Source organism: Pezoporus occidentalis, unplaced genomic scaffold (genome assembly GCF_034315485.1).
Source record: "Pezoporus occidentalis ecotype Australia unplaced genomic scaffold, CSIRO_AGI_Poc_V1 ctg8, whole genome shotgun sequence".
Taxonomy (NCBI): domain Eukaryota; kingdom Metazoa; phylum Chordata; class Aves; order Psittaciformes; family Psittacidae; genus Pezoporus; species Pezoporus occidentalis.
In genome coordinates, this window is record NW_026916158.1 from 2975489 (window position 1) to 3002271 (window position 26783).

Here is a 26783-nt window from a genome sequence, read left to right on the forward strand (position 1 = left end):
ACTTCTTCTCAGTGAGGGTGACGGAACACTGGAACAGGCTGCCCAGGGAGGTTGTGGAGTCTCCTTCCCTGGAGACATACAAAACCCGCCTGGACACATTCCTGTGTAACATTATCTAGGTGTTCCTGCTCCAGCAGGGGGATTGGACTAGATGATCTTTCGAGGTCCCTTCCAATCTCTAGCATACTGTGATACTGTGAATGAAAAAAACTAATTCTTTGCGAGAGGAAAAATATCACACTTCCAGTACTTCCACAAAGGACAGAGAGAAACTTATTATCTGATGCAAAGTAATGAGAAGAAATTAGTAAGTGTCAACCAATTAAGGTTTCCCAGTAGAACCAAACCTCACACACATAGTACAATCTCTTCGTGGGCCTCTGTGCATCAGAGTGCATCAGAGAGGCCATGTGCACATTGAAAAGGCTTGCAGCCCACCAAAAGGCAGACAGCTCATAGCAGCACCAGAATGATTTCCACCAATGCAGCCTTGCAGGTGGTATCTGCTCACAAAATCAGCAGAACAAAACTAGATCCATATATCAGAATAAATTCACAGAATAAAAAAATCCATGGTATCAAAATGTAAAGCTCTCTTTGCATACATGTTCAGTCTGCACCTAGCTGGGAACCAGTGCTGGTGGCTTGCCAAAACACAAGGAGGAGCTATTACTGTCTGCATGGATCTCATTAGCCTATTTGCATAATTAATCTTTTTTAAACAGTCACATTTTAAAACATAAGATTAGCTATCAACTAAGCTGATGCCACAAAGCAACAGTAAAGGAATTTAATTTGACTTACAAAATAATCTCCCGCATCACTTCCTGGGTCTGAGAGGAGGCTGTCGGTGCTTATCCCAACCTTGGTGTGTGCACAGTACCATCCAAGCAGATGCACTCCCTTTCCATAGGGCAGCTTCACAAAACTTCTCCCAGGACATATTGCCGAACTTCTTTGAGATCCATGCTGCAAGTTGTTTCCTCTCTGATAGGGTCTTCTCTGATTGGTCTGTTACCAAATAGCAATTGCCAAGCACGATTCCTGTGTCAGTCCCTCTTGAGTGTTTTATTGTCTCAGTTACTTTGTATCAAGTTGCCAATCAGTTACTGAGTCCATTTTGGCCTCCTGAATGCATCCAACCTGTTAATCAGAAGGATGGGTAGGACATAGTGTTGCTTGCAGTTACTGGGCTTGGCTCCGCTGAATGCAGCAGAGCAGCACCTGTAAGCACTAGCTTAGGACCTATGTCTCCATGTCCCTCTTACAAGTGGTCCCACTAACCTTCTGCTTTCAATCAGGTTTCAGAAAGTCCATAAGTTCCCATCCAGCACTTCTCTGCCCTGGGGACCTCTGTGTGGAGCCATGGCAACCTGTCATTCACTGGTCATTTTGGATAAGAAGATTCAGGGAGATCCACTGGACCTGAAAATGTTTGAGGGCACACACTGGGTAATTGACACGCATCCTCTGCACACATCCAAAGCATGGACACTGCAACCCAGCCCATGGGTATTTACTCACAAGTCATGCTCAAATACATGCTTATAGGGGGAACTCCTTTGCAGTCCTGGTCTTAACATCTGGAATTCACTATTTCTACTAACCTCATGACAGATTTGCAGGACTGAGGCTGCTTTTTGGTAGTCCAGCAATTGTTTTCCTTGGGGGTGCCTCCATTTGCTCTCTTAATTTGATTTGGGAACACTGGAGTGTACGGAAGCAGAGGGGGAGCCTAGTTGCTGCTTGCTAGAAGCAGATGATCAGTCCACTGATTTGCCATGTGGTTCAGAGAGAGCAATTCAGCCAAGGCACACCCAAGTTTTTATGCCCTTATGCTAAAGGCTGTCACCCCTGATTAGCAAAGGGACATCCCTATGGAGAAACCAAGGCTGGAGCCTCCAGCTGAGTGAACAGCAAGTCTTGGAGACCTGGGGAGGAAGTGAGAGATTGAGGCTTGGGGTTCATCCATAGGGATGGAGAGTTGCTTTGGTGGGAGCAGAATGCGAGGAGGCACGAGAAGGAAAGGGGCAGCTCCTCTCCCTTACATGTGCTTGACTGGAGGGGTTCTGTGTCTCTGCAATTAACAGCTTTGTCATGTTTTCTCCTTCAACCTTTTGCTCAAAAGAGATTAATCAATAAGTAGAACAGATAGCAGCTCTTCCAGCAGCACTGTGGAAAGGCATAAGACTGGTGCTCACTCCTGTGGGAGACAGCAGAAGGGGACTTTGAGAGTGAATGAGCCTTGGCAGCACATAAAGTAACAGAGTTGGAGGGCTAAAAGCATCCTATGCTGAAAGTTACCACCCTGTTTCTGTACAGAACATCAGTGAGAGTCTTTTAAAAGCAAGAGAATGGCAGACAAAACCAGCCAGATAATTATTTCTCTTTCCCATCATCATTGATTTGGCATTAAATGTATGTGGAACTTTAGAGAAACCACAGAATTTGACATAGGTTCTTACTCTCATCAAGTCAGAAGATTCAGGGCCATGTAGGCTTCTGCAAGGACAAGGCTGTAGGGAGGCTGTCACTGATGATGGATAGGAAGACCTGTTGGATCATAACAAAATACTTCTACAACTGGATACCAAGAGTAAGAGGGAAACATGATGCCATGTGCTGTTGCCCCTGCTTTAACAGGTGTGAAGGAAAAAAACAAACAAACAAACAACCCCCCCCCCAAAAAAAAAACACAAAAAAACCACAACCCCACAACAAAACAGTACCAGAAATATCAGAAATATTTTTTTTTCTTATACAGGTAGTAGAAGACTCCAGCATAACTCAGGACAGGTCTGATGCTCTCAGCACCTGCATCGTTAGACCAGGGCCAAAGGCCAGCAGTGTAAGTCCTGTTCTTTCTGAGAATTAATATTCTGTGTTTTCAACCTGCAGAAAATGCAAAATCTTGGCACACGCACTATTCATTTACATGGCTAGCAGCTGCAAAATGCCTTTCAGCCACTCTTGGTACTGTGTTGCATCTTCCCCCAGAACAGACCTTCTGGAAGCTTAGAACCAGAAAAACAAATTCTGATTAAACTGGAGATGCTACTCCTGAAGTGGCACCTAAAGCTTTTCATGGGCCTAAAAGCCCCTCATTTTCAACTCTACAATTTGTACTAATTAAATGTACAGAGTTCTCTTGAGTCCTCCCTCTATAAAGTTGCTGTCAAAATGAATGCACACAATCAATTTAAGTGGAAACTAATACAGAGAGACCACATAAATGGAAGAATATGTCTGAAGTATGAGGTCATCTGCAGGAGAAAGCAATGTGAGTAAGGAAAAGGCATTACATTGAGAAGCATAGATGTGGGTCCATAAATCCTGCTGGTAATGGTCATGCAACCCTGCTAGCAGATTTATCAGCCTCACCCCAAAGCTTTACTCCTCTTCTTAAAGTGTTCTGCTTCATCCTTCCACTTAGAAGGCCCCTTGGGAAACTTTGTGTCTTGATAGTTGGAAATTCATATGTTTTCAGTCCAATTGGCCCAGACAGCTTCTTCTCAATGGAAGGTGTGTGATTTCTATTACTACCACCAGCAAGACAGTGCTGTGGCACAAGGAAGTCAGTCTTGTTTCTAGGATGTCTTTGTTCCCATGGTAATGTACTGTAACTCATCAAATTTCAGTTCCCAGGACTGTAGATTCAGGAATATTACATTAATATGTGCTTATTAAGAGAAAGGCTGGGGAAAAGCCTCAAAAACATTGAGGTTCCTTGTAAGTATGCTGGGAAGGCAGAGCTGTTAAGACAGCGGTTCCTAAACATGTAATCAGTGATCTGATCCAATAGGCAGAAGACAACAACAGTCTCCTATTAATAGTAAGTCACCTTAGCAAGAAAGACTCAAATGAGCTAAAATTCAGAATGGATTTGCTTTGTATAATCAGTGACTCAGGTAACATTTCATTTTCCTCAACTCTTCAAGGCTCCCACAGAAGGAATAGCAATCCTACATCAATTCCCATTTTCTTCAGCGCTGCAGAGAATGTCTGTTGTTTCACAGAAGATAGGAGAGGAACAGTATGACCTGTACATGAAAGGAGCACCAGAAACAGTGTCCAGCTTTTGCAGACAAGATACTGGTACAGAATTGGGAAAAGGGGACTTCACACACTGTTTATTTGGATTGAATCCAAAACAGAGTTTATGTTGAGGCTGAAATCCCACTGGCCACACTGCAACTGCATGTGTATGACTCTTCCCAAAACCAAGCTTTCGTCTTATTAAATTTCATTAGTTGATTCTACAAACAAGCTTTCACTGTTTGTTTGTAAGGTAAAGATTCATGCAGCCCAACATCTAGTGAGATGCACAGCCTGAAGTTCAGCCACAGTACACGCCTTAGCTAACTTGCATCACCTGAAGATATAGTACATAAATAATATTGATATACCAAAATACCCAGAGCATATGTAGAATCATGGTAATTGCATATGTCACAGCAGGTGTGTTGTGCTCTACAAGTTCTCAAATTTCCTCCTAATTTATTGCCCTGTAAATTCAGCATTGAGTTACTGACCCAGCTCACAAAAGCTCAGTAATGGAAAAATTGCTGTGGACATGCAAATTACTGTTATTAAGGATAATTGGTATTAACACTTGAGCCAAGACTTCTATCTTCTCTCTGGAAGTAAACATAGGCTTTTCTTTTTTGTATGTGAACAATATTATAGATTTGTATACAAATTTGTCTACAAACTTGAAACTCGGGTCACATTCTCTGAATATTTCAGAAGGATGCCAAACAAACGCAGTCTAATGTGGCCCTGTGGTTTGTTATTTCAGATGGCACTGACCTGAAAACAAATTAAAATGGTTTGAGGGACAATGAAAATATTTAGTTTAGAACCACCTAAGATCTAATGACACAAACCTCCAAACAAGCCAACACCAGCAAGAAAAATGTCTTCAAAATTATATTCTACTTTCTCAGGTTTCTAGATAGCTCCTTTTATTCTGTCTTGATTGTTTCTATATTGATTACAGCTTAATGAATAATTAGGTGCCACACTGTAAAGCTGTGATTGCAGTATGTAGTGAATACAAAATACTGCAAAGTTAAAAGGAACTCTTGGCTTTTAGAGTCACAGGAATGAACAGAGAATTGAAAATTTAGGATTTGGGAGAATTCTCACATTAAGGCATAAACATAAAAACAGTTTCCTCAGTCACTCAGCATGTACGCAGTAAAGGTTAGGACAGAATTATGAAGTCAGTTATTCATCCTCTGCTCAGTAATTCATCTTATCTACTACCTGCACCTTAACATGCTTTTAAAAATATAAAAAGATGCATAGATCACTTATTTGACCAGTCAGTTATGCAGCATTGGTACAAAGCAGCTGACTTCTGTGAAAGGCTACAGCATCGTAACTAAGGCTGTAATTTAGTTTAAAGGACAGGCATTTAACCCTAGAAAAGCAATCAGCAAGGATGGAATATTCTAACCATTATATTTTTTTTCCTGTAAACAGTCCCAGATAATTTCTTAAAGGAGCTTAAGACATACACAAGCCAAGGCTTCAGAGTCATTGCCCTGGCCCATAAAGTTCTAAACCCAGGAAAGGATGTAGACGTGAGCAACCTAGAGAGGTAAGGTGTGCTGATAAGCCATTGGTATTGCTGTGGGGCTGCTTTCCTATCGGCATGTACGACCTGCCCTAAAACACCCTGCCCTGACCCAAACCTTCCCCTCCTCTCCTGCCAAAGTAAGCCTCTTGGGAAGCTGTACCATATACTACCTTCTTCTCAGCAGATGCCAATTAGATTGTTAATTGCCTGCTCTACTACTGTTCTTGCAAGGCTCACAGAGCTGAACTTCAGAGTCTGTTATCAAAGGGTAATGAAAGCTGGTTATTGTGCTTCCATATGGCAGCACATCGGGACTGCAATAGAAATTCTGTACGCCATAATCTGTGGGTTTCAGCCAACCACTTGCTGCAAATCCCTGTCCCTCTGCACATGCATCTCTGCTGCATTGATCCTTCCTAGAGAGAGCAATATCGCAGATCAGCAGCTTGGCTGAAGCTGCAGAAATGTTGACACTTATTGAGCACTGCGTGTCTTGAACTCCTAGCAGTTGTGTTGCAGAGCAAGCATTTCTCACCAAGCATGGCTTTCCTGTTGAACAAAGACCACAGGCAGAACTTGCTCTCTGTGCCATCCATGAGAAACAGCAATGTGTGTTTCCTTCCTTGCTCCAAGAGAGGACGCAGAGTCTGAGCTGGAGTTCCTGGGCCTCCTGGTGATGGAGAACCGCCTGAAACAGGAGACAAAGCCTGTGTTACAGCAGCTGGCTGCCGCCCGCATCAGGAGTGTCATGGTCACAGGTAAATCCCCTAGGCTCTTCCTGTGGCCATGCTGGCTGTTGCAGGGCATGCAGAAGAGATTCACTCCTCCAGCATCTCCATTGTCTCTACCTGGACTGCCACCGGGCTACGGCCAACTTGAGGAGCCTGCCTCTCCACTGTCCTTGCAGGAGACAACTTGCAGACAGCTGTCATGGTGGCCAGAACTGCGGGTATGATTCATACAGGCAGCAAAGTCATCCTTGTTGAAGCAAGAGAACCAGAAGGCTCAACTCCCGCTTCCATTGCCTGGAGATTAGCAGAAGACTGCGAAGCAAACACAGCTGCTCCCCATGTAAGCACAGCCAGGGACGATCACTTTCCAGAGCCAGGAGGAATTAACAAAGCTTTTAATGTCTAGTAACTGGCTCCTTGCTGAGGATTTAGAAGTAGCTCTGAGGAACAGAGGAAACCTAGGAGATAGTTTGTATCTACCCCAGGATATATGGAGGTGTGCAATGGATGTGTTAGGGTGAAATAATTAATCCAGTGGTTCTTCACTCAGGGCAACATGCAAAATAACTATACAAATAACTGGCAAGGCGTTGCAGATGCAGTGGTCACTTCAGTCATGCTTGAAGTATGCAGAATTACACGTACTTGTCTGTGTGACTATTTGCTGGGCCAAACCTCAGTGTCTAAACTAGCATCCGGTGGCTAACAGAGATTAGTTATGTGTGGAAACACAGCTAGAAAATCAAGTACTGCCAGGCATAAAGTTTTACAAAAGAATACTGCAGAAGGATGGTTGCCTGGTGGGAGGCTGACAAGGTGGAAGTCAAATGGCATGCTATGACCACATTTGAAAATAAATGTCTTATTTCTAGGAGGTACATAATAATACTGAGCAAAAGATCACCTTGGAAGAAGAAACCTGCAACTACCATTTTGCAATGAATGGAAAGTCCTATCAGGTTATTATAAAGCACTTCTACAGCTTGCTGCCAAAAGTAAGTTCAGGGGAAAAAAAGCATTTACTTGTCCTCCCTGTTTTATTAAATGTCAGTGGTGTTCTGGCTGGAGAAAGGTGGGGTTTTGTCAATAGTTGTAATGCCACTTCACAATTTGACAGCTTTGGTCAGCCTCCCACCATGCCTCAGGTTTAACCTGAATAGCTTGCTTTCAGCCTCTTAGACCTCAGATAGCAGAGTTGGCTGTGGTGCTGATTGCAGCTGTGCAGTGGAGTTACTCCATGGTCACCTTCTTAATTTCAGTTTAATTAAAAACATCAGCCCCATTCCTATGTGCCACTACCATAGCTGGCAATGGGGGCACCAGGAACAAAAAATGCCCACATACAGCTGCAGAAATCTTCAATTCCTGTCACCCAGTCCATAAAATAGCTGGCACCGGGACAGATTTTTGGATTTTATACTTTCTGGCCATTCACATAGGAGAAAACACAGGCTAAGCAGTGTTATTGCTGCTGTCATCAACCATCTCTTCTGCACTTGGGAAACACTTATAAAGCCTTGCTGCTTTAAAGGCTCCTGAGGAGCACATGACGATTGCTGGCTTCCCAGCACCTCCTGCAGAACAGGCAAGGCAGAAAACAGAGCAGGATAAATCTGGTGTTACAGGAAATCCGAACCTTAAGGGCAGCAAAACCATGGTAGTGTTTGGGAGATGGGATTAGTGTTTTGCAAGTGTCAGGCACGCATCAGGAAGGCCCAGTACTGCCTTGGTGGCGCAATGGAGGCACAAATACCTGCCCAAGGCAACTTGCTGCTCTTTGTTGCAGATACTGGTGAATGCAACTGTCTTTGCTAGGATGTCTCCTGGCCAGAAGTCCAGTCTTGTTGAAGAGTTTCAGAAACTTGAGTAAGGCTGTCTTTTGTTTTCTTGTTGAACCAAATCAATAACACATTTTCCTGAAGTCTGATTGTTTCAGCTAGTGCTGTTTCAGGCTCATCTTTCTGACCCTCCCTTCCTCCACACATGACCCCTGTTCACATTCTTTGTGGCTGCTTTCCTCCCAGTTCCCCTACAGGGATCCCTGTGGATCAGGAATACCTGCACCCCTTGCCCAGACACAGCCACTGCTTCTCTCTGGTGCAGTACAGAAGGCAGAATTAAATGAGGTTGAGGGAAAAACACAGTGGCAGACCCCTGTGTATACAAATCACTCCTATCCCCAGCATGGCTGCTGGTGCTGTCCTAGCTGCAGCAAAGCTGAAAAAAACACAACTTAGGAGCTTAACCCCAAAGATGCTCCTCCAGGACTTTCCAAGAAATGTTTCCTCCCCCCAGCAGGACTCATGCTTACAGTGGATATTACTTGCTAAGCATAATCAAGACATGATTATCTTTCTGAAAAATGAACAGTTAATTTTTGGTTATGAGGTGCTTCCTCTGGGGATGAAGTTCCCTGTCCTCTCAGAGGGACTTCATGTAAGGTGGTTTGGGAGCTGCTGTTACTATTTCAGCAGTTCCTGTGCCTTTAGTTCTACAAAGACAGTTGAGGAGAAAATGCTGCTAAAAGCCAAAGCTGTTGCAAATGCACACACCCTGCTCCCTTTCTGTGGCCCCTGATACCAAGGGGAAAATATTGTCTTGAATTAAGTGGCAATGTTCCTTTCCTGTTAAAGCTCCTTTCAAAACTTACTCCTAGTTTTGCTCTGTGTACTTCACCCCAACCTCTCCCTATATACATCTTGTCCTCCAGAAACATCCACTGTCTTCTTGGCAGCGGTCCCTGCTCTGATGTACCCACAAGTGCTGAGCTAGTGGGTGCTTCACTACAGAATCAGCTACATGCAAGACTTACATGTTTTCCTTGTTTTTCCTACACCAGTTACTACGTTGGTATGTGTGGTGATGGCGCCAATGACTGCGGGGTATGTAGGACATCATTTCCCATTCTTGTTAAATTTCCTCTCCTTCAGCCTTAGGAGTGCTGTAATGAGAAGCCATCCAACATCACTTGTCACCAGCATTTCCCAAGTTAGTCTGTGGGTATGCTCCATCAGCATGTCACTGTAAAATACTATCTACACATTTTTTTATAGTAATGTATGCAATAACAGAGGATTATTGTTTCTTTGTCCTCAGAAATAGGGGCAAGAGACATTTTCCTTATACGTCTCTTACACAATTGGAAATCTGAGGGTCGTAGCCATAAAAGTAATTACTATATTACCTATTATAATAACCTATTATACATTATGTCTAGTAAATTATATATACTGTATTCTGATATTATTATAATAAATATGATATGGCAATATTATTTTAAAATAATGCATTAACTTGCTTGTAAAAGTTGTCTATAGTCTACACCTGAATGCTCAACCAGAGGTGACAAGGCCAGCAAGCTCATAAGAGAGGAATAAAAGAAATATGAACAGGACTTTGAAAGGAATAGAAGGGAAATAAAATGGTAATTTAAATAATAGCTTAGCAGACTGTTTAATAGGAAAGGTATGCACAAACTCCAGTACGGGAAACTGCATGCAGGGTAGTTCAAAGGATTGTATTTACAAGGTAAAATGGGATTAAATGAACAAAAGAAATATTTAAGATCCAGGGAAGAGAAAGGATGTGAGAAATGAGATCAACTGGGCCACAGAATAGAGGAAGATCGGTTATAAAGGACACTTGAAGCAAAACTTGTAAAGCAGAAATAACTGCACAGGGTGAGAGGAATGTCTCTTCATCTTCTGACTCCCATGGGTTTCAGGCTTTGAAAATGGCTCATGCAGGGATATCACTGTCAGAGCAGGAGGCATCAGTGGCCTCGCCTTTCACCTCCCAAAACCCCAACATCCAGTGTGTGCCAGAGTTGATCAGGTGAGTTGGCTGGGTGCCGCCTGGTGCAGTTGCGGGCTGCTGCTGCCTGCTCTGAGCTCAGTGTGCAGGGCCGTGGGTAGGAGTGTGCTGCTCTCGTAGGTGCTGACGAATCAAACTTAATTCCTCAGAAACTACAGAAAATATAACAGAAGAGGTTTTCAATTGGTTTTGATCCTCAAATTCCAGTGCTGGGAGGGTTTTTTTTGCGGTTGTAGGAGAGTATTGCCCATGATGGCTGGTATTTTTGGAACAGGTACAGCAGCAGAGTTGCATGAAGGGGCAAGTTTTGCAGTGATCACAGAATAGATTTGCTTGCCACAGCTTTAAAGTATATATATCCATATGCTGCACACAGTCATGGAGCAGCCAGTATTAATGCCATTCAACCAAATGTACGTGAAGACAATTACCTGTTTGTGTAGTATTGTGCTTCATTCTCAGAACAGTTTGAGCAAATTAATAATGAAAAATCAACAGCTTAATCCAGGTATTAAATTTTATGTGCAGAATAAAACCAAAGAAACAAAATACTGCAGAGGAAGGGTAATTAAGTGGCTCTGCAGTATCTTAAGGCCAAAATAGTTGTCTATGGAATTTGAATTGTTTTCTATTCTTCTTAGAGACCCTAAACACACATCCTAAATGCAGAAATTGTCTGTAGCACTAAAAGACAGCACTGCAGCTGTAAGTGGGGATTTTAGCTTTGTTTTGTGTTTTGAGCAGGGAAGGTCGAGCAGCTTTGGTTGCTTCCTTCGCTGTGGTTAAATACCTGACCCTTTATGGCCTGATTCAGTTTGTTGGTACGGCTCTGCTGTTTTGGGTAAGTGTTTCATGCTCATCTTTTATCTGTACACTTTGCTCACCATAGGATTTTATCTTTAGTGGTATTAGTCATCAGAGAATAACAGGCATACAGGGCTTCAAGGAATAATAAAGATGTGAAAACCTGGTAAAGGGTAGATTGATTGTAAGGACCTCCAAAATCATGGAAAAAGCTCAGTGATAAAACTTCATCTCTTCCAAAAGAAGAAAGGGAATTAGAAGGGGGTGAGTCCTGCTTAGCTGGTTGGTGGAGGCCCAGGACCAGGACTTCTGTAGAATGGGAGCTTTGGAAGAGCAGCTGCCTCTCTGCTGGAAATGCCTGAAAGGGAATGTCTCAGGTAGATGAAGGAGGGTAGTTAAGGAAAACCTACGATTGTGTATTACCATTATGTGATGAATCTTCTAAAATTTTAATAGATGAAAAGAAAAACAGGGAAGGAAATTCATGTATAGATTTACCCTGGATCACCTCTCTTGCCCAGTTCATGCACATCATCTGTGCACAGTTCCATGGAAGGTGAAGGGCACAAAGCAAAGTGAACTGGCATGAATCTACAAGGTACAGCTGAGGCTTAGTGGCAAACAAGGACCACTGGTGTGTCACCACATGGGAACAGCTTCTCCATCCACTAGTCTGGGTAAACCAACTTTGTCCATGTCCCCACTACCCAAAGACATTTCAAACCTGGCACAAAGTAAAACTCTAGCTGTCACTGCTATTACTGTGGGATGGGAGTGCATGACCTGGTCTAACTGGTCCAAGCAGCATTGGTATCTGCTGCAAGAAGGGTGAAAAAACATTCAAATGCAACATTCAGACACTGGGTCCCCCACAACTGCTATGAATTATCAAGGGGTTTCATGGGACCCCTATGCTGGAGGGAAGGAATGCCATCCAGAGGGACCCTGACACGCTTGTGAGGTGGGCTGATGCCAACCTTATGAAGTCTAACCATGCCAAGTACAAGGTCCTACACCTCAGTTGGAGCAATTCCAGGCAAAGCTACAGGTTGGGCAGAGAAGAGATTCAGAGAAGGGCCTGTGGGTGTTGGCTGATGATAAAATGAACATGAGCCTGCAGTGTGCACTCGCAGCCCAGAAAGCCAACCGTATCCTGGGCTGCATCAAAAGGAGCGTGACCAGCAGGTCGAAGGAGGTGATCCTGCCCCTCTACTCTGCTCTTGTGAGACCTCACTTGGAGTATTGTGTGCAGTTCTGGTGTCCTCAACATAAAAAGGACATGGAACTGTTGGAACAAGTCCAGAGGAGGGCCACTAGGGTGGTCAGGGGACTGGAGCACCTCCCGTATGAAGACAGGCTGAGAAAGTTGGGGCTGTTGAGCCTGGAGAAGAGAAGGCTGCGTGGAGACCTCATAGCAGCCTTCCAGTATCTGAAGGGGGGCTATAGGGATGCTGTAGAGGGACTCTTCGTTACAGACTGTAGTGATAGGACAAGAGGTAATGGGTTAAAACTTAAACAGGGGAAGTTTAGATTGGACATAAGGAAGAAGTTCTTTCCTGTGAGGGTGGTGAGGCACTGGAATGGGTTGCCCAGGGAAGTTGTGAATGCTCCATCCCTGGCTGGTGTTCAAGGCCAGGTAGGACAGAGCCTTGGGTGACATGGTTTAGTGTGAGGTGTCCCTGCCCATGGCAGGGAGGTTGGAACTAGATGATCTTAAGGTCCTTTCCAACCCTAACTATTCTGTGATTCTATGACCCATCTGACAGCTGGCAAGCTGGGCTTGCTAGCTCTCATGGTATTGCATCAGGGCTATGAGGCTGCTGTTGCTGGCATGACATTGCTCTGAAATAGCATCGGGTGCTGCAGTTTGTACCGCAGTACAAGTTGTCATCAGTTCTCAGGTGGTGCTGCCTTTGCTTTTCTTTCCAGCAACTGCAGATCTTTGGGAATCGACAGTATTTGATACAAGATGCCGTCATCACCCTTCTGGTTTGTCTAACAAGTAAGCAGCCTGGGGAAGCCACCTGTGTCTGTTTGAGAGCCTGAGTTATAAATAGCTGACTTCATTTCCCAATAAAAATTAAAATGAAGAGCCACATTCTGCTGTGTCAGTAACATCATAACAACTGATGCTAGATCAATCCCTAGGGCCCAGGGATATGAGATCTGGCCCATAGCTCGAAGCTGCAGAAGTCTGTAAGTAACCGCTAGGGTTTTGATGTGAGACTTGACTGGAAAAGGAACAGTTGCTTTGGTGACTGCTATGGGGCTCCTGTGTGTCTGTCATGAGACCCAGTACAGCTCTTAAACTGCTGTGGAGATGCCCACGGATAGGATGGTATTCCTCATCTTCTCTGTGTGTTTTCCTAAAGGGGGATTCAGAGAAGTTTCAGGTGGAAAATAATGAAGATAATAGCCATTTCTTGTCTGCTTATTAGGGCCAGGTTTTGCAACTTTCACCTGTGATAAGCAGATGAGTGGGTCTGCTTGTGGCTCTGCTTGCCCATCAAGTACAGAGGGAGAATGCTGGTGGGCTGGGTTGCTATGGACTGTAAATGCCTCTTGTTTCTCTCCAGTGAGTTTGACTGAAGCCTATCCAAAGCTGGCACCTTATCGCCCTCCTGGCCAGCTCATCTCTCCTCCATTGCTGTTCTCCATCATCCTCAACGTGTGTTTTACCATAATCATGCAAACCTGTGGCTTCCTCCTGGTGAGGCAGCAGCCCTGGTATGTAGCACTGGCCAGCCAGAGGTAAGGCTCTCTTTTTTGTCTCTGACTTCAAACTTGCAGATCACATTGCTGCTACTTAGGGGGGACACTTCAGCCTCACTGTGGCCTGCTGCTGGGCACACCACAGAACCCGAGTGGGGCAATTCTTCCCCCCCCCCCCCCCCCCCCCCCAAGCCGTGTGTGTACTCAGCAGAACACTGCCAAGACAAAATTAAGTTGCTGCAGATACTGCACTACAACCTCGAGGACCAGTTGGACGCCTAACGTGGTTTTCAAGCACCGCCTCTGAAGCATGCAAGACTCTGCCCCCAGAAGTGCAAGCTTCGCTGGCCGTCCCTCTGCTCCCCTGTACTGCCTGCTCTCGGGGTCAGGCCCCACAGTAATAACCAGCCCTTGGGCCGGGCTCTTCTGGGACCTAGCTCGGCTTACGAAACAGTTACGAGGCTGGAAGCCGCAGCCGTTTGTGTCTGTGAAAGATGAAAAGTCTCCCCATATTCCAGAGCTGAACTGTATGTTATCACAGAATCACAGAATCCTAAGGGTTGGAAGGGACCTCAAGAGATCATCTAGTCCAACCCTCCTGCAAGAGCAGGGTAACCTAGAGTACATCACACAGGAACTTGTCCAGGCGGGCCTTGAATATCTCCAACGTAGGAGACTCCACAACCCTCCTGGGCAACCTGTTCCAGTGATCTGTCACTCTCACAGTAAAGAAATTTTTCCTGATGTTCACATGGAACCTCCTACGCTCCAGTTTACACCCATTGCCCCTTGTCCTATCACTGGACATCACTGAAAAAACCCTCGCTCCGTCATCCTGACACTCACCCTTTGCATATTTGTAAACACTGATGAGGTCACCCCTCAGTCTCCTCTTCTCCAAGCTAAAGAGTCCCAGCTCCCTCAGCCTCTCCTCATAAGAGAGATGTTTCATTCCCTTAATCATCTTTGTAGCTCTGCGCTGGACTCTTTCAAGCAATTCCCTGTCCTTCTTGAACTGAGGGGCCCAGAACCGGACACAATATTCCAGATGCGGCCTCACCAGGGCAGAGTAGAGGGGGAGGAGAACCTCTCTTGACCTACTAAGCACACTCTTTCTAATGCACCCTAGGATGCCATTGGCCTTCTTGGCCACAAGGGCACATTGTTGGCTCATGTCATCCTCCTATCCACCAGGACCCCCAGGTCCCTTTCCCCTTCACTACTGTCCAGCAGGTCAGCCCCCAACCTGTACTGGTACATGGGGTTGTTCTTCCCCAGATGCAAGACTCTGCACTTGCCCTTGTTGAATTTCATCAAGTTCCTCTCCGCCCACCTCTCCAGCCTGTCCAGGTCTCGCTGAATGGCAACACAGCCCTCTGGTGTGTCAGCCACTCCTCCCAGTTTAGTATCATCAGCAAACTTGCTGAGGGTACATTCAGTTCCCTCATCCAGGTCCTTGATGAAAATATTAAACAGCACTGGTCCCAGCACCGACCCCTGAGGGACTCCACTAGTCACAGACCTCCAGCTAGATTCTGCCCCATTGACCACAACCCTCTGCCTTCTTCCTTCCAACCAGTTCTTGATCCACCTCACTACCTGATCATCAAGCCCACACTTCCTTAGCTTATCTATGAGGATGCTGTGGGAGACAGTATCAAATGCCTTACTGAAATCAAGAAAAACCACATCTACCGCTCTACCATCATCCATCCACCTAGTTACTTGCTCATAGAAGGCTATAAGGTTGGTCAAACATGACTTCCCCTTGATAAAGCCATGTTGGCTGCTCTTAATGACCTCCTTATCCTTGATATGCCTAGAGATGGTGTCAAGAATAAGTTGTTCCATTACCTTTCCAGGGATGGAGGTAAGACTGACCGGTCTATAATTACCCGGGTACATATGTATATGTTATATATATATATATTGCATCTAGATTATAATATATATTAATGCGCAGCATACCATCATGCAGAAATAAACCTGTGGGGCATGAGGGGTTTCAGTGAGGATGCTCCCAGGTGCCAGGGCTCAGCCAGGACCATTTTCCTGTCGCTGCACACATGTACCGCAGGGCAAGTGTGCCAGAGTGGTGTGCAGGCAGCTGGGGACTGCATCTTCATAGCCGTTGCCTCTCAAACATTGCTGCTGTTGGCCACCTGCAAGCTGAGATTTTGGCACAGACCAGAAGATTAAGATGATTTTTCATTTGGCTGGTTTGTTTGTTTGTTTTGAAGTTTCACTTCAGTGGCTGTTACATGGTTATTACAGTAGGCTGGGTTAGAAAGAAGAGGGAATTGCTGTTGCAGCTCTCTGTTGCTAGACGGAGCAGGAACAAAGTGCTGCATGTTACCTTACAGACACTGCTCTCCAGGGAACCAGACCATGTCCAACAGTAGCCCAGGTGGAAACAGTACCAGCAGCGGTTCCCAGAGCAATGTACTCAGTTATGAAGACACTACATTGTGGCCGCTGTCCTCTATCAATTGCATCATTGTGGCCTTTGTCTTTTCCAAGGGAAAGCCATTCCGGAAGCCCATCTACACCAATTGTGAGTAGAGCTGGAGTAACATGTACTCCACGGACTCCTGTTCCTGCCTCAAAATAACCCTGGCAGGAGAGGCTGCTAGGGAAGGGGTGTTGTGGATTTTTCTGTATCCACACAGGTTACTGGCATGTAGAATAATTGTTAGTATATGTGAGCTCCTACTTCTCAATTTGAAAAAAGCTCAGTAAGCACTGCTTATGTTAGCTCCTTCCTTGAGATAAGAGGCAGCATAGCTGAAAAAGCAGACTGCATCTTGGTTTGGAAAATGTGCATCCCAGAAGATGATGTACTGGATTTAGTACAGAACTGTGCATTATTGTCCACACAAAGAACATGAGGATCAGATACATCTGTTTCAAAATACAGCAGAAAATTTCCTCTGAGATTCACAGTCTTATCTTGTTTGACTTCCATTCCTAGTGATGAGAGAGAAAAGCCTGTGATAATATCACTGCTAAAATCCTCTCACAATAACCTTTTTTTTTCCTGAGTTTTGCAGAGATGATGTAGCCCTTCTATCCATGAGTTCACTGGTAGCTCCTTTGCAATTGCAGCATTTTTTTCTCATGGATGAGAGGGCAGGAGGTTGCTTCATCTTAGCAGAGTTGATTTTGTTAAGGATTTTGTTAAAAGGCAGGTCCCAGACCTGTTTCACAGAGCATTGATCACCTGCAGAAGAGAGGCAAGAGCAGAAAAAAGCTGCCCTGCAAGCAGCCAGGCTGAGATGGGACACAGGACTCTGTCAGCTGAGAAATCTGCATGTACTTATCTTGTGTTTTATCCCCATACTGGGGCAGTGCCTAGGAGGAATCAAAGGACAATTCCCTTGGTTTTGCCACCCACTCAGCAGCCTCTAGTCCCAGACAGCAAGAAGGTTGCCAGGAGGCTGTTGGGAGCTATTGACCCAATCTGCCAGCTAGTTTTAAGATGCTCAGTTCCTGGTCACTGCCAGGAGTTTGGCACCTCTGGATGTCTGAGCTATTTGCCATCACTGTGGCCTCCTGCTCCTTTGGAAAAGGATGCAAAGCCAGACAGACCCTCCCTGTGAAAGGCACAGGAGTAGCCCACCTTTGTATTCTGTTGGTGCAGAAGTAGTGGGCTCTTCTGTAGGGGAGGACAAGCAGCCTCTTCCACTGCTGGTGCTCCAAGCATGCAGCTGAGCACATGGAGAAGCAAGCGCAGGAGGAATGCTGGTGTGGCTCACAGCAGTGCCCCTTTGGGGCAGTTTTCTGTGGCTGTATAAGAATCAGGATGTGTCGAATCACTTGTGCAAATAAAAAGTGTGGGTGGTGAGCTTTGGAACAGGCTGCTGGGGAGCAGCTCAGTTCCCTAGCTCTTCTTTTACGGAGGAGGAAAAGAAAGGCACTCTACATGATAGCATTTTTATAACATTAGCAGTTGGGCTTCTGCCAGCGTATTTGCTGAGTTTTATCACCAGACTCCCTCCTTCCCAGGGCCACAAATGCTCTTCTTTCCATAGATGTATTTTCAGTGCTCCTGGCCCTCCAGCTTGCAGTCTGCCTCTTCCTCTTCTTCGCAGACATTGATGCTGTGTACAGTGGAATGCAGGTAAGCACAAACTAAATATGTATTTCCTTCTCATCCATGAATTTTGCTGGCCCTCTACCTAAGCATACAGAGCAGAAGCTACACCTGCAGTTTTGTAAATTAATTTGCTGATCTGATGGTGATTGGGCAGCCCTTTCAAACGTCTCTAATACCCCTCTTACAAGAGCTTCATTAATGAGGTAGACCTCCTCTTCTCTAAAGACTGGGCATCACCAGGAGAAGAAAAAGCGCTTATAGCTTGCTGGGCTTTTCTGACTAACAGAAAAGGCACAATAGGGTGGATTGTGGTTTTGTACTGGAGGAGGCTTGTTGGCCAGAGAAGCGAGTGGGCAAGGATTGCTGCTGCCACCCCCTTCTCTAGGAGCACCATGAACTTACATGGGGCCAGCTGCTTCAGCCCTCCTGGGCATTCAGCCAGGGCACAGTGCAGGCAGCTGCCTCCAGCTGTGCTGTGCAACATCGGGAATGGCAAAGCCCTTAGGATCATCTCCAGACATCCTGCAAATGATGAATTCAGAAGGGGCCTGCCATTAGGGCAAGCATATACAGAGGGAGAGAAGCCACACATCGTGCATTAGCTGCAGCTCCCTGGAAGTATTTGAGCACCGGATCTTGACCCAGGCACCCAATCTGCATGTTTCAGCAGCAGCTTAAATAGCCAAGATGAGTTAGGCAGCTACATGCCATGGGGGATCTGGCATCAAACCTTCCAAGATCTCTGTGACAAGTGTTATTTCCCACTGCCTCCTCCATACTTATTCCTGGGAAAACTCAGCTTCTCAAATCATTAGGAACAGATACAAATCTTGACAAGGCATTTAAGCCTAATTGCTGTTCATGTCTTTTCCAACAGTTTCTTTGCACTCCTCTCATCTGGAGAGTTTACGTCTTACTAATGCTCTTGGTCACCTTTTGTGTTTCTTTATTTACAGAGGTGAGTGCCTTTGTTTACCTACCTGCTCCCTGGGGTGAACAGGAGGAGCCCTTTGTGAGGTCTTTCTACCCCATTTACAGCTGCAATGTCCTGTAGAAGCATAAAACTTCAGGCTTTTTTTTCCCCTTAAGACTCAATGTGTGTCAGTCAGATACATTTTATGCAGCCCCAGAGATGATTTAGACCACATCTCAAGTCTTTAGAGAGGGAGTGAGCAGAAGTGCAGCTGCCTGGGAAGAGTCCACGGCATCATGGGCCAGGCGCTTGGCAGTGATTTTGAAACAACCAGTTCCCTCTTGACCTACAATCAGGCCAGAGACTACACAGGCTTGTGGCATTGGAAACTGCAGTAATGACTAAGTCCTGAAGTGTTCTGTGGACTGAGGCTGGCTGTATGCAGCACCAGGGATAGTCCCCGGCAAGAAGCAGCAGTGCCTGGTTGTCCCACAGCCTCAGGAGGAAAATCTTCCCCCTTGATTATCCCCATCAGCTAAACCGAGATCAGTGCTGTCCTGACAGAACTGAGCAGAGCCTTCGTGTGGATAAGGAAGGTGGCATTTGTCAGCTGTGCACACAGCTGCCCAGCGCCATGGGGCTCAGGGGTCTGTGCATGTAGCAAGGGACGGCTTTTGTCCCCAAGTGGTCCTCCTTTCCAGTGAAGCACAATAACACTGACCCTGCATCATGTCACTCCACAGGACATTATCTTGCAGAACAAGCACCTCTGGCTGTTGATTAAAGCCTGGTTTGGGTACCAATCAAACAGCCAGTACCGAAAATGGCAGAGGACGCTGCAGAGGGATCCCAACTGGCCTCCTGTAAACACAGAAGACTTCGCAGCAAAAAGCACAGATGAGATTTACATTAACCCCACCTATGAACACAGTGACAAGGACTAGGTGAGACCCTGCAGCTGGGTGTGGGGCTGCACAGTGCTGGTAGCTTCGCTGGCTTGCACTGAACAGCCTGTGTCTGCATCCTGTGTGTGCTAGCTTCACATGTTTGAAATCCCTGCATAAACCCACCCATTCAGGGGCCCCTGGGCCTGTGCTGGCTGTGCCTAGGGGACAGGCAAGGTTTATTCTCTTGGCTGCTAGTGAAATAACAGCCTTGACTCTACTCCGTGGCAACAGCAGTTCTTGGGCCTTGCCAGCAACTCCTACAAAGACTCAAAAATACTGAATACAGCAAAGCAATGGCTTCTGTTGCTCCATGTCACACTCTCACTCCATGTTTCAGTCACTGCTCCACCAAATCCTGTCAATGCGCCCATCAGGCTTGAAGGAACGCAATCCAGAGTAAGTCTTGACTGCACAGAGGAGCACGTGTACAATTGCAAAATCCTGTGTTTAACGCAACACTGCAGCTTCCAAGAACTCCAAGAAAGTTCCCCAGATGAAGCAATTCCAGTTTTCTTGCATCGCAGAATGATTACAGATCACATTACAGATGTGAGAGGGTGCCTACATTGCCCTCTCACAGCTATCCCTTGCCAGTTCTTGCAGGCATAATGCTGCAAGTATACGAAAGGTTAAAGCTCATGGATTGCTGTGAGACCAGGCTGAGAAGGCTGGTGAGGATATGCCCTACTTAAGGCTGGAAAGGCCAGCACAACTGCTGCATACATGACACACACGCCCCCACCCCCCTTCCAGGTCCTGCCCTGTGTTTGCTGTCACGCAGCAGAAAGCAGGGCTAAGTCTTGGCTTCTCACTTTAACTAGGTCATGCCAAGAAGCAGGGAGTTTAACCTGCTCCAGCACATGGCTGCTGGATAGGTACAAGAGATTGAGCCCCTTTGTACTTGCTCAAGTGGTTCAACCACCTAATTAGTTTAGCTATGAAAGATCTCTTGGTTACACTTGCAGGAAGAAAAAAAAAAAAAGGACTTTCAGTTTTATTATGCTTTCTCATATTAAAAAAGAGTGACTTCATTTAAATGTAGTAACAGAGGGCACTACAAATATGACCAGAAGTCTTGGTTTTGTTATTTCAAACACTGAAACAACTGATGTTTAAAAAAACCCCTCTGATCCCTTTATGTACGTGTTAAGAGCAGACAAAAACCAGCAAGCCTCTTACAAACAGCTCTTTTGCTGCCATCTCTTCTTACAGTCCAGGCAGCTGCTTGTGGCAAAAGCCACACAGGATTTTATTTCTTACATGCCATCTGTAAATAACATGGTTCTAAACACATCAGCCTCATGCTCCTGGTAAAAAGCAATAAATCACACTTTTCTAAGACAAGCCGCATGTCAGCTTTGCAACACTGAAATAGCAGGGCTCTGTACACAGGGAGATGGGGCATAGGTGCTGCATAGCTCATTCTCTAGGTACATCACCCACAGCACCGCAGAAAGGCTGCCTTGCAATCCATTGTGATCTTTAAACCTCAGTGCTTTGGCAGCCCAAGGAGTAGAATCATAGAATGGTTTCGGTTAGAAGGGAGTGTAAAGATCATCTAGTAAGCCTGGTAAGATACAGTGCAAACAATTACTGCACTTACAGTGATGAAGCATTTCAGTGGCACAGCAGCCCCAGTCTGGAACAAACAGTGAAAACCCTACCTGTTTTTTTGCTAGACCACACCACCATCCCCCCACCAAACTGGGGCTCTGCTGCTCCCAAAAGGAGGCACAAGAGCCAGTGAAAGGGATGGTTTCCAGGCAGGAGAAAATTGACCACAACACCATCATGAAACAATAGCGCACTCATTTAAAACACTGAAGGATATAACTTGTAAGACCAGCCCTTCCTTCCTACCTCCCGCCCTTCACAGGAGCAGCTCCATGTAGGCAGTGCACACAGGCTCCAAAACACAGTGCATGCTTTGTCTGCCCTTTCGCAGGCCTGAGAACCTGGGGTTTTCCACTTGAACAGGCCCTTAGCTGGAGGACACACAATAAACACTCAGCAATACATTTACATTAGTTTTAATTAAAAAACAGAACACCCCAAACAAGAAAAACAAAGTAATAATGTTAAGGTTAAAACAAGTTATTCACAGAAAAAGGCAGCAGGGTGTAGCTAATAAAACCAGGATGTTGGAACGAGATGATCTTAAGGTCCTTTCCAACCCTAACTACTCTATGACTCTATGATGTGGGTAGAAAGCCTGCACCATTCCCCAGCAGAGCACTGGGTGCATGAGGAGAATTTGCTTGCAGACACTCCCAAACTACTACAAAAATCATCACAGGCAATGAAACAAAAGCTGATGTGGAAAAGAGACTAGTGCTGCTCTCAGCAAGGGGACACAGTTGGTAGTAAATCTTAGTGGCAGCTGTGGCCACAAACTGTTCCAAGTAACCCAGGCAGGGCCTCTGCCCTGCTCCGAGCTCATCCCAATGGCCCATCAATACTGTCTCTCTCTGGATCTGCTCCGAAGCAAGCCCAACAAGGAGAAGGCACCAGCAGCAGCTGTCACAAACCCGATGGCACTGATTGCTCTGTTGGCCTGCAGAGAAGTAAAACACAGGCTGGAACATGATGAGCTTTTTTTTTTTTTTACCCCCAGGCATGAATAATGAAGAGCAGGCAGGGATAATCAAAGCAATTAATTGAATAAGAGACACCTTCCCCATAAGCAAACAAGGCAGCACCCAGGCTTTCACCCTTAGGCTGTGGCATTTGGTAAGAGGGCTCTATCAAGGTGCAGACAGTGAACCTCCTGGTTCATGATCTCCTGTGAGGCCAGAGGCAATGACAGTCTGGATCCTATGCCTTGGACTTTGCTGTCCCCAGGCAGTTTCTAGGCTGTGCCCCAGTCCATGGACTCATACAGCAGCAAGCAGATGCACTGTGAGGCATACAGGGCCTTACACCATGTTACTTACCTGGCTAGAGACACCCTCCCCATAGCGGAGCAGGGTCACAAAGTGCTCACAGTTGTTGCTGAGCAGGTCATAAGACACCTCCTGGTCAATGAGGTACTCAGCACGGCGGATGATCTCCTCCACGGGGAGGGGAGCATAGGTGCCGTCATACTTGTTGTTGACGTGGTAGGTATCATTTCCCACCACATCCTTCAGGAGCTGCATCCTCACCCGGGCCTTCCTGCTGAACACTGACTTCACACTGGAGAACGCGGCTGGGGGCCCTTCATCTGGGGAAGGCAGGGATAGGATGAGCCAGGCAGACCCCATCTGGCTCCTCCCAGACCTCAGATGGGTTTCTGAGAAGGTCATCTGCACCCACAGGGCTCCCCACCAGCCCATGGAGAAGGGGCTCCCTGGTCATCCCAAAGGCCCATCTGCACCCTGCCAAGCTGCACCAGCCTTACCTTCAGGCGTCACGTTGATGACATACCCGTCTCCCACGTAGAGGGCCCAGTGCTGGTAAGCTGGCCGGAAGATCTCGATCAGGTCCCCAGGCTCAGGGTCACCGGGGTGGGTGGTACTAAAGCTCTGGATGGCTGCCATCTCCAGAGCCCAAGGTCAGGACATGCCCCTCTCGCTGGGCAGGCTCAGTGCAAGGCACGGTGGAGGGGAGGTCTGGGATGTGCACCGAGCATCTCCTGGAAGACTGCAGGCAGGAAGATCATTAGGGCTTAGCACTGGCACGCTCTATCTATCGCAGCCGGCACCTAACTACTGCCTCGGCCGCCCGGCCCTCTGCAGGGCCCAGCGACGCGCAGCCGGGGAGTCAGCGCTTGAAATCGCCACCGCTCCCGCGGAGGATGAAGCCATTTTACGGGCTGGCCTTCGGCCTGCAGCGCTCGGTGCTCTCCCCGGACAGCGGTCTGCTGTTCCGCCCCGGCCGTGTGCCTTTCGGGGCTCTGCTTGTGCCGGTACCGCGGCGGCTCCGGCAGACAGTCGCAGGGCCGCGAGGCGCCCAGCCCGTCCCCAGGTCAGCTCGCCTCTCTCGGCAGCCCGGGAGAGCTACGTCCTGCTGGCAGACGCCTGCCCGCACCCCAATGCCCCCCCAGTGCCCCGCTCACCCTGCAGCGCCGTCCCCGCTGTCACCGCAGCAGGGCTGCCACGCCGGGGCGGGGGCAGCGGCGGAAGCTGGGCCGGGTCCTCGCTCCTCCCGGCCGTTATAAATAGCGAGGAGGAGCCCTGATGAGCAGTCGTTTTGCTCCTCGTCTGGAGGCTGCGCTCTAGGAGGTGTTGCTAAATCTGTGCGTCGTGTGGAAAAGCTCGTCCTGCCCCTGGGAAAGACGGGCCATCACCTCCTCCTCGCTGGGAGCCCCTGCCGGCGCCCCGCCGGCCGCGGGGGTGAGCTCCGATATGCGGGGCCGGGGCTGTCCTGCCGAGCAGAGAGCGAGCATCCCTTACCGGGTAACCTTATGATACAGAAAAGGCACACTGCTGATCCACTTCTTTTTTCCTAGTGAAGAGAAGCAAAGGAGGCTCAGAGGAAATCCCAGTGGCCGTTTTAAGGCAAAGAGATTTCTAGGATGGGTTTTCATGTTGTGGCCGAGGAATTTCCTTTAGGATATCAGAGGAGTTTCGTGATTGTACCCGGCAGTAATCCTCTGAGCTGAGGGCTGAGCACAGCTGAGTAGGCACAGTTGTCTCCTCTTTGGCTGTCACCAGTACGGTATGTTAAGAAGGAGGGTTCACTAACAACAAAGTCCTCTGAGTGAGCTGGACTAAGCAGTGCATTTAAAGGTTAGTGTTTCAAAAGTCAGGTGAGCAAGCTGGTTGATTTAAAAGATCAGAGCTGCAGATTTGGCATTTTCCTGGCTTCTACTGACATGAAATAGTTAAGCCAGTGGAGCAGTGTATTGTAATTCTTTCTGTATCGTCCCTTGTTTCAAGTCTGAAGTATTTGTAGAGCTTTGCAGTGAAAAACAAAGGGAATTCTTGTGGTATTGGTGGAGGGAAAGGGGATCTATGGAAACCGAGAAGTCTGCTTTACCTGGGTGCAGCTGGGCCCTGCTGCTTGAAAGAGCTGGGGCTGGGATCCTGCAGGGTAGGGACTGGCCTGTGCTCCTACCAGCTGCAAGGGGAGGTGAGCCTGGTCACCTGTGGTCAACATTCACAGCATTGCATGGTTAGAAGGTGTGAGAGTGCAGTAGGAAGCTGCCACTCGGCTAACAGGAAAGATGCCTTTAAAATTAATTGTGGTGAAATTCCAGCATAAGGTTGACTGTTCGTTTGTGCATGAGTAGATCTGTTATTCATTTTCATTAGGTAATGAGGCTGAAAGCCCCTTTCCAGTCACATCCTGTCCAAAATAGCTGTGCTGTGCATGTGTGGACAGCTAGCATGTTCTCGAATGGATCAGAATAAAATGCCTTTTATCTACCTTACTGTTCATGGAGGTCACAATGCTTTTCTTGCTAGCAGCATCCATGAGTTTATGGACACAAGGGAAAGGAGAAAGCATAAGTAAATAAAAACCAGGATTATGGCAGTGACAACAGGAAGCCCACATTGTTCCTTACCATAATCAGAAGTGAAGCTGCAAAGAACTGGAAAATTATCAGCAAATGGTGCACTCTGTAAGTCACAAAGCTTCACTCATGGCACAGGAAATTAGTTCAGGGCTTGGACGAGGCCCAGTCAGTGCCTCAGTTTCCTGAGTGTTTTGAGTGGTCTGTCATGGAGTAGGCGTCTCACACTGCATCTTATCGTGCCTTGCCCCAAACACATTTGGCCTTCTGCTGTAGCGGCATCCTTAGCATGGTCTGGGACTGAGCCAATGCAGATGTCTACCCACATTCATCAGAGTGTGGCAGCTTCAGAGTCTGCAAAGACCTCAAAGGAAAGTTTATTACAGGATCTTATTCTTTAGAAAGTTTTAGTGAAGTTATGCTTTGTGAAGTTAAGGCCTTTGCTTAGGCCTTTCAGGCAGAGGACTGATGACAACCCTCCTTCTTGTCCACTCCACCATAACAGCAAGGAGGCAGCTCTCCTTCAAACAGTCCCTTCTTTTAGTCCAGCACTCCCATGGGGGGCAACGAGGGTCATCTTTTTTTCCTACACCTGTCACCTCATGAGTTCAGCGGTTTCTTTATTCTTTCTCTCCCCAGTTGAATATGCCTTGCCAGAAGAGGGGTAAGAACTGTATCCAACTCAGTCAGCTAATCCCCTCCCCATGAAAGGCTGTGGGGTAAGATGATTTCTTGAAGACCTGCCTGGGATGATACAATGAATTCTGACCTCATCAGTCTATCTATGGCTAGTACATCTGTCAGAGGTGTGTATGTGATGGTGTGCAGCACACTTTACTGCCAAATTGTGCCTGGATGTTGTGTTTTACAGTCTCTGAAGACAACAGTCTCTGAGTTAGGATATATTTCAATTTGGGTCTGTAACATGAGATCTGAGAGGTACTTTAAATGAACAACTTCAAAGGTTTTCAGCAAATGCAATGATTTATTTATTCTCAAAATATTAGAAATACTATTAAAATACAAGAGCAGAAAGTAATACAAATTAATTGGAAAAGTATTGCTAACTATAGGTATGTAGTTTGGGATTCATTTTGATCAAATGCATTGTTCACAATGCAGCCATAATTGTGCTCATGTACTCTGTCATCCAGTACATTCCCGGGCTGTTTCAAAGAATTCCTTGATATCTCATGTGTATCCATCTTTCTTTTCCTTCTGCACAATGAAAAAAAAAAGTAATTAATCAATCTATATTTTATCTATAGTGAGAGGTCAAACAATGGTGTGAGCATGAATGAAGTCAGAATTTGGAGAAGTCCAAGTTTTGTGACAGTGATGCATATGGATAATGGAAATGACATATATTAATTTCTGTAGAAGAAGCTGTATTTTCCCTGACATTCTTCAAATGAGATCCTGAATGCTGTGGTTCCTTTTTGGTCCTGCACGTATGTGACTGATGGGAGTTTTGAAGTTTACAGGTGCTAAAAGGGGTGTATGTTCCTTGAACTTAGAAAAGTTGGGAAAAGCCTTACCTGTACAGGTACACTGCAGAGGAGATGAGAATGGTGACAACAACTACACCTGCCACAATTCCAATGACTATGGCAACCGTGTGGTTCTCGGGATCCTCTGTGGCAGAGACTTCAAATGAAGAACAAAGAGGAGTTCTGTCAGTGAAAGCTAACCATACTGTGAACAGAAACATTTTTTTCAACCCTTGCCTGTCTCCTTGGTTTACAC

The 26783-nt window shown here is 46.5% G+C and overlaps 3 protein-coding genes across 3 annotated transcripts in view; 1 reads left to right on the top strand and 2 right to left on the bottom strand.

Annotated features, from left to right (window-relative positions):
- LOC134155631 (probable cation-transporting ATPase 13A5) overlaps positions 1–20334 on the top strand; it is a 34672-nt gene extending 14338 nt beyond the window's left edge. Inside the window, exons 14-30 of the mRNA XM_062603011.1 lie at positions 1302–1452; positions 2765–2848; positions 3939–4095; positions 5488–5605; positions 6218–6342; positions 6492–6655; positions 7188–7310; positions 8102–8181; positions 9155–9197; positions 10040–10149; positions 10873–10969; positions 12862–12934; positions 13509–13683; positions 16008–16198; positions 17676–17764; positions 18618–18698; positions 19397–20334. Coding sequence (XP_062458995.1) covers positions 1302–1452; positions 2765–2848; positions 3939–4095; positions 5488–5605; positions 6218–6342; positions 6492–6655; positions 7188–7310; positions 8102–8181; positions 9155–9197; positions 10040–10149; positions 10873–10969; positions 12862–12934; positions 13509–13683; positions 16008–16198; positions 17676–17764; positions 18618–18698; positions 19397–19597 — 2062 coding nt within the window. The 3' untranslated portion in view covers positions 19598–20334. The remainder of the gene's footprint in view (positions 1–1301; positions 1453–2764; positions 2849–3938; positions 4096–5487; positions 5606–6217; positions 6343–6491; positions 6656–7187; positions 7311–8101; positions 8182–9154; positions 9198–10039; positions 10150–10872; positions 10970–12861; positions 12935–13508; positions 13684–16007; positions 16199–17675; positions 17765–18617; positions 18699–19396) is intronic.
- Positions 20335–21792: 1458 nt separating this feature from the next.
- On the bottom strand, positions 21793–23838 carry PLAAT1 (phospholipase A and acyltransferase 1). Its single transcript, XM_062603013.1, has 4 exons — positions 23637–23838; positions 22980–23221; positions 22534–22802; positions 21793–22154 (listed from the first exon to the last, which is right to left on the bottom strand). The coding sequence occupies exons 2-4, from the start codon at positions 23116–23118 to the stop codon at positions 22053–22055; spliced, it is 510 nt and encodes a 169-aa protein (XP_062458997.1). The 5' UTR covers positions 23119–23221; positions 23637–23838; the 3' UTR covers positions 21793–22052.
- A 2164-nt stretch (positions 23839–26002) lies between these two features.
- Positions 26003–26783, bottom strand: part of LOC134155748 (zonadhesin-like) — a 53369-nt gene continuing 52588 nt past the window's right edge. The window contains exons 59-60 of the mRNA XM_062603223.1: positions 26576–26684; positions 26003–26255 (exon numbers count right to left, since the gene is read on the bottom strand). Of these exons, the coding sequence (XP_062459207.1) occupies positions 26105–26255; positions 26576–26684 (260 nt within the window). The 3' untranslated portion in view covers positions 26003–26104. The remainder of the gene's footprint in view (positions 26256–26575; positions 26685–26783) is intronic.

Excerpts from the sequence above, each read along its gene's own strand:
- PLAAT1 (XM_062603013.1), bottom strand. The coding sequence starts at position 23,118 with ATGGCAGCCATCCAGAGCTTTAGTACCACCCACCCCGGTGACCCTGAG. Across the intron at positions 22,803-22,979 it reads CATCAACGTGACGCCTGAAG|ATGAAGGGCCCCCAGCCGCG; the intron begins GTAAGGCTGGTG and ends TGCCTTCCCCAG. Across the intron at positions 22,155-22,533 it reads GGGAGGGTGTCTCTAGCCAG|GCCAACAGAGCAATCAGTGC; the intron begins GTAAGTAACATG and ends ACTTCTCTGCAG.